The sequence below is a fragment of the Juglans microcarpa x Juglans regia genome, chromosome 4S (assembly GCF_004785595.1).
Source record: "Juglans microcarpa x Juglans regia isolate MS1-56 chromosome 4S, Jm3101_v1.0, whole genome shotgun sequence".
NCBI classification, from domain to species: domain Eukaryota; kingdom Viridiplantae; phylum Streptophyta; class Magnoliopsida; order Fagales; family Juglandaceae; genus Juglans; species Juglans microcarpa x Juglans regia.
In genome coordinates, this window is record NC_054601.1 from 20,684,021 (window position 1) to 20,696,704 (window position 12,684).

Sequence of the window (12,684 nt, forward strand, 5' to 3'; positions counted from 1 at the left end):
ATGGCAAAGACTCTTTGGGATGAGATTTTCAGCAGGTTGGGTATAGCTTGTGTGATGCCCAAGAGAGTGGTGGATCTATTGGCTTGTTGGAAATGATCTATGGGCAGCCATCACATTGCTGATATTTGGAAGATGATTCCTCTATGTCTAATGTGGTGTTTATCGCTAGAAAGGAATGAATATTGTTTTGATGACAGAGAACTCTTGTTGGGAGAAAATTCTTATTAATTATCCAAAAAAAAAAAAAAAAAAAAAAAAAAGAGAAAAGAACACTTGTTGGGAGAATTTAGAGAGTTTTTCTTTCGAATTCTTTGCTTTTGGGCAAAAACTCTTGTACTGAATGGGGATTTTTTAAATGTTTTTTTTTTTAGACTTTGCTAGTTCCTAGTTCATTGCTTGCATTTAGGTGTTTCCGCTTGTATACTTCCTGTGTACTTGGGTTATGCCTATCTACTTGCATTAATAAATCTCTTATTACTTATAAAAAAAAGAGTACTTTGACGATTTTTAGTAAGGCCCTATTGGGGAAGTGGCTATGGAGATATCAATTGGAAGGAGAGTCGCTTTGGAGGGAGGTGATTGATTAGAAGTATGGAAGTGCTTGGGGGGTTGGTGTTCTAATGAAGTTTGGGGGATTTATGGTGTGGGACTTTGGAAGTTCATTAGAAAGGGATGGGAGGGTTTTGTTAGTCATGTTACTTATGCTGTTGGTGAGGGATCTAGGATCCGTTTCTGGTTTGACATTTGGTGGGGTGATCGGGCCCTCAATACTGTGTTTCCTGCTATCTTTCAATTGGCTTCATATTGGTTTGCTACTGTTTCTGATTTGCTTTGTCATTCTAATGGCTCAATTTAGTGTGATATTTGTTTAACTAGAGCTGTACAGGCTTGGGAGATTGATGGAGTTTTAGCTTTCTTCAGTTTTTTGTACTCTTTGAGGCTTGGTAGTGATGATGTGGATAGGATGCTGTGGAAGTCTAAAGGGTGTAAAAAGTTTACAGTTCATTTGTACTATAAGCTGTTGACTTTTTGGAATAGTCTCCTTTTCCTTGGAAGTGTATTTGGATATCTCATGTGCCTTCCAAAGTGGCTTTTTTCATTTGGACTGCCTCTCTTAGGAAAATTTTGACATTGGATAATTTAAGGAAGCGGGGTATTATGGTTATGGATTGATCTTTCATTTGTAAAAAGAATGGGGAAACCGTGGACCATCTACTCTTGCATTGTGAGGTGGCAAGGGCTTTGTGGGATGACATTTTTTGTAGAATCGGCTTGGCTTGGGTGATGCCTTTTTTTTTTTTTTTCGATATTGGGGAAGATGTCGGGGAATCTCTCTCCAAGGCAGGGCCCTTCGGACCCACCACTGCAGAGTAAACCCCAGTCCTGTGCACCGCATCCTCTGTAGTTTCCCTACACGAAACTTGTTAAATTGCTGGCTTTTCACCAGAGGGTGTGGCCTCAAAGGATTGTTTGCACCTATGAGGTGTTGAACCTTGGACCTTGAAGGGAGTGATATCCCAAGACCAAGGCTTCACCACTTGGGCCAACCCTTTGGGGTTGCCTGGGTGATTGATGCCTTTGAGAGTGGTTGACCTTTTTGCGTGTTGGAATGGGCTTCATGGTTGTTCTTAAGTGGACACGACTTGATGATGGTTCCTTTGTGTCTTATGTTGTGCATTTGGATGGAAAGGAATGAGTGGTGTTTTAATGACAAGGAGCGTTCTTTGGAGCAACTCTGGAATTTTCTTGTGCACTCTTTGTTGTGATGAGAATTTTGTGAATAGTAGTAAGATAGTTTGTGAATAGTAGTTAGATAGTTGGAGTTAATGCTTTATGGGGTTTTGAGAAATTAGAGAGAAAAAGTTGAATAAATTTTTTTATAAAGTTAAAAGTATTGTTAGAATATATTTTTTTAATATTATTTTTGTTTGGGGATTTGAAAAAGTTAAATTATTTTTTATTTTTTGTTTGACAGTTTGGAAAAGTTGTAATGATTAGTTTGAAAGTATTTGTGTTTGAGTGATGTTTGAGAAGGAGATGAGAATTTTGGGATGGAAACTTTTTCCAAACAAGCCCTTGGTGATTAACAGCACTTCTGCATCACGTCGCTTTCTGTTTTCTAGAATGTATTTAGGTGTTTTCTTTTTCTTTTTTTTTTTGATAGGTATTTAGGTGTTTTCTTTTGTATACTTCCTGTGTACATGGGCTTTTGCCTATACATTCATTTCTAATAAAACTTTTTCTTACTTATAAAAAAAAGATTGTTGAGAATTGCAATGATTCCTTCTTGCTGCATAGAAATGTTTCTGCTATATGGCATTTCTTTGCCAAAAGCATAGACAATTTGGAGATATCTAGTGATTTCACTAGGTGCAATGCAATTTAATCAGAATGGGTGTTGATTGGGACGTGGATGCCTGTACTGCATTCTGTATTACTCGAGTCTGAGACCATGCTGTGATAGAAATTTTGAGGCTCAAGGATCTCCCTTTCTTCAGCTTTTGTTTTCCTGATTTTCTTGATCTTCATCGCTCTAATTCCCAAAAAGGTGGGCGCTGTTGAAATGAGAGATTTTCGCCCTATTAGCTTGGTAAATGGGTTGTAAGATTATTTCTAAGGTGTTAGCTAATCGCCTTAGTGTGGTTATGGATAAGATTATAACGAAGTCTTAGAATGCTTTTGTGAGGGGTAGACAAATTCTTGACTCAATATTAATTGCTCATGAGTGTTTGGAAAGCAGAAAAAGGATGGGGCAATCTGGAATTTTAGTTAAATTGGACATGGAAAAGGCTTTTGACCATGTCAATTGGGAATTTCTACTCTACTTGGGAGATTTGGTTTTGGGGAGAAGTGGTGCTCGTGGATAAGACATTGCATTTCGACGGCCAGATTTTCTATTTTGGTGAATGGATCTCCGGTTGGATTTTTCAGCAGCTCCCGCTGTTTAAGGCAAGGTGACCCATTATTTCCATTCCTATTTGTCATTGTTATGGACGCTTTGAGTCGTATGATTGATGCGGCTGTTGAAGGTGGCTTTGTGTCGGGTTTTATGGTGGGTGATGAATCTCGGGGCTGCATCACTGTTTCTCATTTACTCTTCACAGATGATACTTTAATTTTTAGTGATTCCATTCAGGATCATCTTAGAGTTTTAAGAGCTTTGTTGTTGTGTTTTGAAGCTGTCTCCGGGCTTAGAATCAATTTAACAAAGTCTGAAATTGTTCCAGTGGGTACAGTGAGAAATTCTCTCGATCTGGCCAATATTTTGGGTTGTAAGGTAACTACTTTGCCTATGAAATATCTCGGGCTTCCTTTGAGAGTCCCTCACAAATCAGTGTCTATTTGGGATGGGGTGATTGAGAAGATAGAGAGGAGATTAGCTGGCTGGAAAAAGATTTATTTATCAAAAGGGGGCAGAATTACTTTGATTAAAAATACTTTGTCTAACCTTCCCACAAATTTCCTCTCTCTTTTTCCTTTACCTGTGGGAGTAGCTAAAAGAATCGTGAAAACTTTAAGGAATTTCTTATGGGACGGTATTGGGGAGGAAAGAAAATTTCACGGTGAGCTGGAATAAAGTTTGTGTCCCGGTGTCATGTGGGGGTTTGGGCATTAGGAATTTAAAGCTTTTCAATAAGGCTCTTCTTGGGAAGTGGCTTTGGAGGTACAACAAAGAGAGTAATGCATTATGGAGGCAGATTGTAGATGTCAAATATGGAAGGATGTGGGGGAATTGGTGTACTAACGAAGTTAAAGGGGCATTTGGGGTGAGTTTATAGAAGTCCATTCGGTTGGGATGGGGGATTTTGTCAATTACATTAATTTCAGAGTGGGGAAAGGGACTAATATTTTTTTTCTGGCATGATGTATGGTGTGGGAATTCAGCTCTCAAATCTGTTTATCCTAATCTGTTTAGGATAGGTAGAAACAAAGGGGATGCAGTGGCTGAATCGTATCAGATCTCTAATAATCTTTTGCTCTGGAATGTGGATTTTAATAGAGAATTACAGGATTGGGAAGTGTGTGAAGCTGCTGATTTCTTTGCAAAGTTATATGATATGAAGATTGATCAGAATAGGGAGGATACGCTGCTGTGGATACATGATTATAATTCCAGATTTTCAGTGTGATCTTACTACAAGGTGTTAAATAGTCATGGTGACTCAGCATACCCCTGGAAATGTATCTGGAAAACAAAGGTCCCTAGTAAAGTTGCATTCTTCTGTTGGCTGGTGTCACTTGAGAAAATTTTAACCACACATAATTTGAGGAAAAGAGTTCTATTTGTAATTGATTGGTCTTTTATATGTAAAAAAGATGGTGAATCTGTTAATCATCTTTTTCTCCATTGTGAGTTTTTGGCAGCCTTGTGGAATGAGATATTTGCAAGGGTTGGCATTGTTTGGGTTATGCCATTGCGAGTGGTGGATTTTTTGGCTAGTTGGCATGGTTCAGTGGGTTGTGGAGGCAGTGCGGAATTTTGGAGGATGATCCCCTTGTGTTTGTTTTGGTGTTTATGGTTAGAGAGAAATGGGAGGTGTTTCGACGATCGCGAACATACTATGGGGGAATTTAGGGATTTTTTCTTTAGCTCTTTAAGTTTTTGGGTGAAGAACCTTGCAAGGGATGGGAATACTTGTAATGTTTTGTTTTAGTTTTGTTTTTCTTTAGCTTGTATTTAGGTATAATCACTTGTATACTTCCTGTGTACTTGGCTATGCCTATTTACTTGGAATAAAATTTCTTATTACCTATCACAAAAAGATTTTCTTGACCTTCTTACTATTTGTGTAGTTGTTTTTTTTTTTTTTCACTCATTGATAAAGTTATTACCCATAAAAAATACTTACAGGAAAAAATGTTATACAAGCACATCCGTTCTTGTTGCTTGGCAATTGGAAAACATTCACTCATTAGTTTATTCTCATTCTTCCGCTTTCAATGGTAGGCTTTGTAGAGTGATCTTGAAGATATTTACTACTAATGATAGTAATAATAATTTAAAAAGAAAAATCAAAGTGGTAACATAATATTTGGAGGATTGTGTGCAAGCACATTTATTTTAATGGTTGTACACATTAGATTAATAGAAATTGTTATTTGGCTGATGCTTTTACAGGTGAAATCGAAACTTGGGATTCTTAGTTCATATGCTGATGCTGCTGAGGGATTAATAACACATGGATGGATAACAAAGATTGAGAAACATGGATGCTTTGTCCGTTTTTACAATGGAGTCCAAGGATTTGCTCCCAGGCTAGTCTCTAATCTTCTAGAATTTGTATACGTGATTTTTGTTCTGGTGCGATCCCCACTATATATGCCATGCCAAAATCTGACCTCTAGAGCCATTTCCCACCTCAAATCTGGTAGACCTAGGAAATGTCCCCATTCTTAACAAATGTTTTTCCGCACCTATTTTACTTATAAAAAAAAGGTTTCTCTACACCTTTACTAAAAAATGCCTCTATTGATTGGGTTATAATACCATCCACCCCACATGCTCCCATACTTCATTTTCACCATTGCCTGCCACAGAACATCTCTTTCTGTTGCATGGCACCAAAACCATTTGCCTAGCAGTGAAATTAGACATGATAAGGTTTGAGCCACGTAAAGGAATTGGAGCACATATAGTTGGTCAAGTAACTAGATGATACTTAGGCTCACCCTCCAGTCCACACCACACCTCAAGAAACCCCTCGAGCTTCTCAATACACTACCAGACCTGCCAGGTGGGGAAAAAAATAACTAGGTAAGTTAGAGAGAGTGCTCTCAATCAATGCAATCTGACCTCGAATTGTGGGCATTGCTGGAGGCAGTGACACTGCCCTACAACCAAGGATTTGAGCCAATACCCTATGTCTTCCACGTCACTAAACAAAACTTATTTTGATTTGGAAAAGTAGAATTTCAACCCTACGCATCAAAACATAAAAATAAGCATTGCTGTGAAGTGGCTAGGGTGCTCAATCTTTCACCTTTCGGGGTTGATTGGATGATGACCCAATAGGTGGGGCGTATGGAGGATGGCCCCTTTGTGCTTGATATGGAGTTTTTGGAATGAGCATAACACCTGCAACTTCAAGGACAATGAGAGAGCATTGCTTTTTGATGAGTAAGATAACATTTTATTGATAGAAGTAAATAGGCATAGCCCAAGCACACAGGAGGTAGGATAATGAGAGAGCATTGCCATAATTAAAAATTTCTATGCTTCTTTGCATTAGTGGACAGCTGCCCACAACAACACATTTTTCTTCTTTCATATGTTTCTGGATTCTTGTTTTTCTTCCCTTTCTTAAACTAGGCCTTCCTCTTTTGTATATAAAAAAAAATCAGTGTATCCTAGTTGGGCAGTGTTTTCTGTGTAACCGTGATGCAGAGAATGGAGATTTGCTTGAGACTTTGTTTCTTCTTCTCCATCTCTCTGATCAATTAGGTTTTGCCAAGAGTTTTGCTTCTGCCAATTACCCTCGGTTCATGATGTTTCCCTGTGAAAATATTCCATCTCTTTTTTATTTATTTGTCATTGATTGATTGTTTCCCATTATGAACCAGGTCTGAACTTGGATTAGAGCCAGGATGTGACCCAAATACGATGTATCATGTTGGACAAGTTGTCAAATGTAGAATAATGAGTTCAGTTCCTGCTTCTCGGAGGATCAACCTTAGTTTCATAATAAAACCTGCAAGGTTTGCTTCCGTTACTTTCTTTGATTTATGCCTTTATCTTTCCTGCCTTTGAATTTGATGATGGAGTTGAGTTCAAAATTTCTTTTCCGTTACTGGAAATACCCTTGGGTCATCTTAAGTGGCATATTCAATGAGCTAAAGTTTAGATGGTGGATCAGTGTGAAGTTGTATGGGGGGTTATTGTTTTCAGGTTATTCTTTTATAAGTAAAATAAAGTTTTATTGAATCAAGTAGGCATATTGCCTCTACTTAGATAGGTCGTACCTTTTTATATCTTCTTGTATACTTGGGCTATTCCTATCATTATTAATAAAATCATTTACTTATAAAAAAAATAAAAAATAAATAAAATTAAGTAGGCATAGCCCAAGTACGAAAGAGGAACACCTAATTACAAGTTAGGACCATGAAATGGATTGTTATTAGGTTATTATACTTGGAAAAATATGTTAGCAGGTTATATTATAATGGAGTTCTATCTTATCTGTACTATGCAAGAATTAATGTTTATGCTAAGTTTCTTTTGTGGATTACATTTAGCTTGCATCTCAAGTGGCAGGGTTTCTGAAGAGGATAAGGTCACATTAGGTAGCCTTGTTTCTGGAGTTGTTGACGGGGTAACCACCCATGGCGTTATAGTCTATGTGAATGCAAAAGGTTACTCAAAGGGCACAATTTCTCCTGAACATTTGGCAGACCACCAAGGTATAGAAGTTTTTTGGCTGATAAAATTTTTTCCTCCACTTTTATCAGTTTTATGTTTTTTAAGATTTTTGGGACTGTCCTGATTGAGTTAATTGTTATGCAGGGCATGCTGCTTTGATGAAGTCAGTTTTGAAGCCAGGATATGAGTTTGATCAACTGCTGATATTAGGTAGCCTTCAGTCTTCAGTTTTCTTACAATTCTGCCCAAAAAACTGAAACCAAAGATTTTTAAATGGGTTGTTTATAATGGCTTTGTTTCTCATAAGAATCAGAAATATGTTTGCAGAAAAGAGGAGAGAGAATATAATTCTTGGCATTATCAAGGGGAAGGAAAATGAATATTATATGAAAAAAGAACTAAATAAATTTTTGGTGACCACTTACTTGTCCTGATAAACAGCATTATATTTATTTGTGTGCACACCATGGCTATGTTGGTGTGTATGTGATGGAGGGTGAGAAGAGTGGCACCTCTGATAAGTTCAAGGAAGGATAAAATTATCTTTCCAAGCTTATACTGTGCTGCCTCCCCATCTGCTGCCCAGTCATGTCACCCTCTGTACCCATATTACCTTTACTCCTAGTAGATCCAGAACTAGAGACAACTTGGTGACCGGTTTGCGTCTTTAAGAAAACATTTGAGGCATAAGTAGGATTTTATTCTTTAGAACTGTTGTTTGTGTTATTGTTGTGGACCCTTAAGTCATAAACGATATGCTCACAAGTCCTAAAAACTATATAGTTGGATGTGATATTATACGTTGAATATACTTGGAGAACATAATATATAGAAAAGAACTAAAGGACACATTAAAATGACGTGAACATCTTCTCAGGATGTAAAGAAAGCAACCTCTGAAAAGAGGGTAAGAGAGAGAGAACTTTTTCAAGCGAGTGGTTAGAGAGAAAAAACTCTCTCCGTACTTTTTTTCTGCTGGTTTTTCTTTCTGTTGGTGGTGATTCGTTAATGGCTTTCTGTGGAGATTAGCGTATCACGGTAGCTTTGGTTTATCGTAGTGGGTTGGATAAGATGGGGCTGTGCAACAAGGTTCTTATTGATCAGAAGTTATTCGAGTTTAGGAAGGTGAATGATAGATGGTGGAATATCATAGAAAGTAGTCACCATATAGTGAAATATATATCCTTAGATCAGGAAGCTCTGGGTTGGCTGGGCTCTACAGTGAAGGAATGTGCAGTGTCAAGGGGTGCCTATGAGTTTCTGAGAACTCGTAGAAAAGGAGACATGGTGTTAATGGTGCGGAAGGGGCATAACCGCAACGGCAGTTTTATCATTCTCTCAGAGTTTGGTCATGATAAGAGGATGATAGTGGTGCTGGAAGGGAAGAAGGGGGAGGGGTGGAGAAACTTCGGAGATGCTTTAATGGAGCTCCATTCACCCTCTGTTTTGAGCATGAGAAACAGAGTCACTCATGAGGCTCAGGCAGGTTACTCTAAATTGACCAGAGGAATTGGTGGTGGTACACCGTCGATGGTAGGAGGTGCAAGGTCGTACAACAAGATGCTCCAAGTGAAGAAGGTACTGCCTCGAGACGTGAGTGCCGTGGTGCCAGACGAGCCCATCGTGCAGAGGCATAAGGGAGAAGGGAGCGGGCTGTTGGGGTCAAATGAGGAAACAATTCTGAGGGTATTTTAGAAGAAATTAGTTACTTGAAACGTTGCGTCAAGGGCAAGGCTGTATTGAAAACTGAAGTGGGCCTTGTAATGGGCCAAAAATGCAGGCCTATTTTGTTTGGTGAGATGGGCCAGGCCGCAGGCCCAAAGAAGACCTGGAGGGCTGCATCTCGAGTGACTGTCGAGATTTCGGGTCAGGAACCGAATCGGGCTCCTGTGGAGCCAATAAATACGTTGTCGGCATCCCCACCGACATAGAAAAAATCGCCGATCTCCGTCGACCATCCTGACGAGCCGGTAGCGTTATGCCGACGAGAAGAAATGGAGGAGGGAGAGATTGTGGTGGAGACTTTTAGAGAGGATTTCCTGTCGTTGCCACCTGTTTTTGGGTTGGAGATTAGGCAGCCTAAGTCGTGTGTGGTGGTCGAAGGGGCGCATGTTGCACCTGAGGTTGTTCCCGTGCATGTAGTCTCGTCAGCAGAGGAGGGTTTTTCGAGTTTCCCGTCGCCAGCTTGTGGGTTGTTTTGGGAGAAGGCACAGACTCAGCCATGCATTGTGGACAAAGGTCCAATGGTGATTCCAATGCAGTCAGAAGTGTTGGAGTAGGATCTCTCGGTACTGGGTTGTTCGACAGATTCTTTTTCATTGGAAATGGTTTCTTTTGAGGAGAAAAAGTGTGGAGATGGGGTTGAAGAATTAAAATTTTTGCTCCTGTCAGTGGGGAACCAGATTCAGTGTGTGGCTCAAAATTGGCTATTTTTACTCTTGCCAGTACTGGTAAGGAGGCGGACTTTCTAACTCCATTGTGTACACTCCCTCCCTGTGCTAATTATGGGAGTTGTTCGTCAAAGTGGGTTTTCAAGAAAGTAGAAGAGATTCAAGCTGTCATTGGGATTTCATTTGGAGGTTATGAAGAACAATTTAAGGCTCTACTCGTAGCACTTGAGGCTAGCCATTCGAAGTCAATCTCTAAGCTGGATAGAGAACTTAAAAAGTTAACTTGTTCCATTAATTATGATGTGAAAGAAGGGAGTGGTGGAAGAGATATAATGAAAGGGAGGGGCAATATAGTTTTATCATGAAGCCTAAGATTTTATCATGGAATGTACGGGGTCTCAATGATCGCAATAAACTTCTTCGTATTAAATCAATATTGTGGATGTGGAAGGGTGATGTGGTGTCTTCAAGAAACAAAGTTGCGACTTATTGATAGGAAAATTGTGCGAAGTTTATGGGGGTGCTCGTATGTGGGTTGGACTTATTTGGTCTCATTGGGAGCCTCAGGTGGATTGTTACTTATGTAGGATAAAAGAGTGGTTGAGTTGATTGAGGAGTGTATTGGAAAGTTCTTGGTTGCGACCATTTTCAAAAATGTGGTTGATGGATGGGAATGGACATTTGCAGGCTCCTATGGTCTTAATGTGGATAGGGATAGGAGAAGGTTGTGGGAGGAGTTGGCGGGTCTGTACGCCTTATGGGAGGTGCTGTGGTGCATGGGGGGGTGATTTTAACACTTCGCTTTCCTAGTGAGTGATTAAGGCACTATTGACATTCTATGGCCATGGAAGAATTCAGTGAGTTCATCTTTGATCTGGACCTCGTGGATCTCCCTCTGGTGGGGGGCAAGTACACTTGTCAAATGGGCGGGTTTGGTCGAGATTGGATAGATTCCTCGTATCTCCTTCGTGGGAAGCTAAATATCCAGAAGTAAGACAGAAACGACTAGCTCGAGTCAGTTCAGATCATTTTCCTATCCTTTTGGGTTGTGGGGGTATGCACAGGGGGCGCAGGTATTTCAAGTTTGAAAACATGTGGCTAACAGCGTATGGGTTTGTAGAGATGGTGCGTGTTTGGTGGCCTTCTTATCAATTTGTTGGTACTCCAAGTTACATTCTTGCAGGCAAATTGAAGGCATTGAAACAAGACTTGAAGAAGTGGAATTTGGAGATTTTTGGTCACATTTTCAACCAAAAGACTACATTGTTGGAGGAATTGCAAGACTTAGAGGATAAAGAGTTATTGGGTGAAAACTCGGAGGAAGTGTTATTGAGGAAGGGCACGGTTATGGCAAACTTGGAGAGGGTTTTGTTGTCAGAAGAGACTTCATGGCGTCAAAAATCCAGCGCCCTTTGATTGAAAGAAGGTGATAGGTGTACGAAGTTCTTTCACAAAGTGGCTAATTTACATCGGTGTAATAATGCTATCGAGTCATTGCAATCGGGTACGCAGGTGCTATCTTCTCCTCTCGAGATAGAAAACCATATAGTACAGTACTATGAGACCCTTCTCACAGAATCGGTTCCTTCGAGGCCGAAGCTTGATACCTTGCATTTTGAGGCAATTGACTTGTAGAGTGTGAGTGTTTTGGAGAGACCTTTTGTTGAAGAAGAGATTTACAAGGTCATATCTGGCATGGCAAAGGATAAAGCGCTTGGGCCGGATGATTTTTCAACGGGTTTCTTTCAAATTTGTTGGGACATTGTGAAAGGTGACGTTATGCAGGTTTTCAGTGAATTTCACTCTTTTCAAAAGTTTGAAAAATCACTTAATGCGACCTTTATTGCTCTCGTTCCCAAGAAACACGAGACTTTGATTATTGAAGACTTTCGGCCTATAAGTCTGGCTAGTAGTGTATATAAGATTATCTCGAAGGTCCTTGCTAACCGGCTTAGCCCTCTGTTGGAACATATTATTTCCAAATCCCAGAATGCATTTATTCGTGGGAGACATTCTTGATTCAGTACTTATTGTAAATGAGTGCTTGGGTTACAGAGTACGGGAGGGAGGTTTAGGTGTTTTGTGCAAGCTTGACATGGAGAAGGCATATGATCATGTGAATTGGGAATTTCTTTTATACGTGCTTGAGAGATGTGGTTTTTGGGATAGGTGGATTGCATGGATGCATCATTGTATTTCAACAGCCCGGTTTTCAGTTCTGATTAATGGCACACCTATTGGTTTTTTTTTATAGTTTGCGGGGATTGCGGCATGGAGATCCTTTGTCTCCTCTTCTTTTTGTTATAGTTATGAAAGCCTTAAGTAGGATGGTGCAGGCTGTAGTTGGGGGAGGTTTCTTATCGGGCTTTCAGGTGAGCAATGGTTCTGGTTGTCCTATTATCATTTCACACCTCCTTTTTGCAGATGATACGTTAGTTTTTTGTGAAGCGAATAGAAGCCAGATCCAAACTCTACAAGCATTGTTACTTTGCTTTGAAGCTGTGTCAGGGTTAAAGGTGAATCTAGGCAAGTTTGAGATGGTTCCTGTGGGTATGGTCTCTAATATCCTAAGTTTAGCAAGCATTCTGGATTGTAAGGTGTCCTGTTTCCCAATGAAATATATGGGCTTTCCGTTGGGAGCAACCTTTAAGAATAGAGATATATGGGATGAGGTAGTGGAAAAGATAGAGAAAAGGTTGGCTGGCTAGAAACGGATGTATTTATCAAAAGGGGGTCGCCTCACTCTTATTAAGAGTACTCTCACTAATCTCCCAACTTATTTTTTATCTTTGTTTCCTATGCCTGTAGGGGTGGTGAACAAAATGGAGAAACTCTTTAGGACGTTCTTATGGGGAGGTATGGGGGAGGAGAAGAAATTCTATTTGGTTAGATGGAAGACTATATGTGCCTTAGTTGTGAATGGGGGGTTTGGGT

General features: G+C 39.8%; 1 protein-coding gene across 1 annotated transcript in view; it reads left to right on the forward strand.

The window, feature by feature from the left end:
* The window catches only part of LOC121262504 (rRNA biogenesis protein RRP5-like), a 37,366-nt gene that overhangs the window by 11,902 nt on the left and 12,780 nt on the right, over positions 1-12,684 (forward strand). Inside the window, 4 exon segments of the mRNA XM_041164997.1 lie at positions 5,120-5,256; positions 6,562-6,696; positions 7,256-7,401; positions 7,505-7,570. Coding sequence (XP_041020931.1) covers positions 5,120-5,256; positions 6,562-6,696; positions 7,256-7,401; positions 7,505-7,570 — 484 coding nt within the window.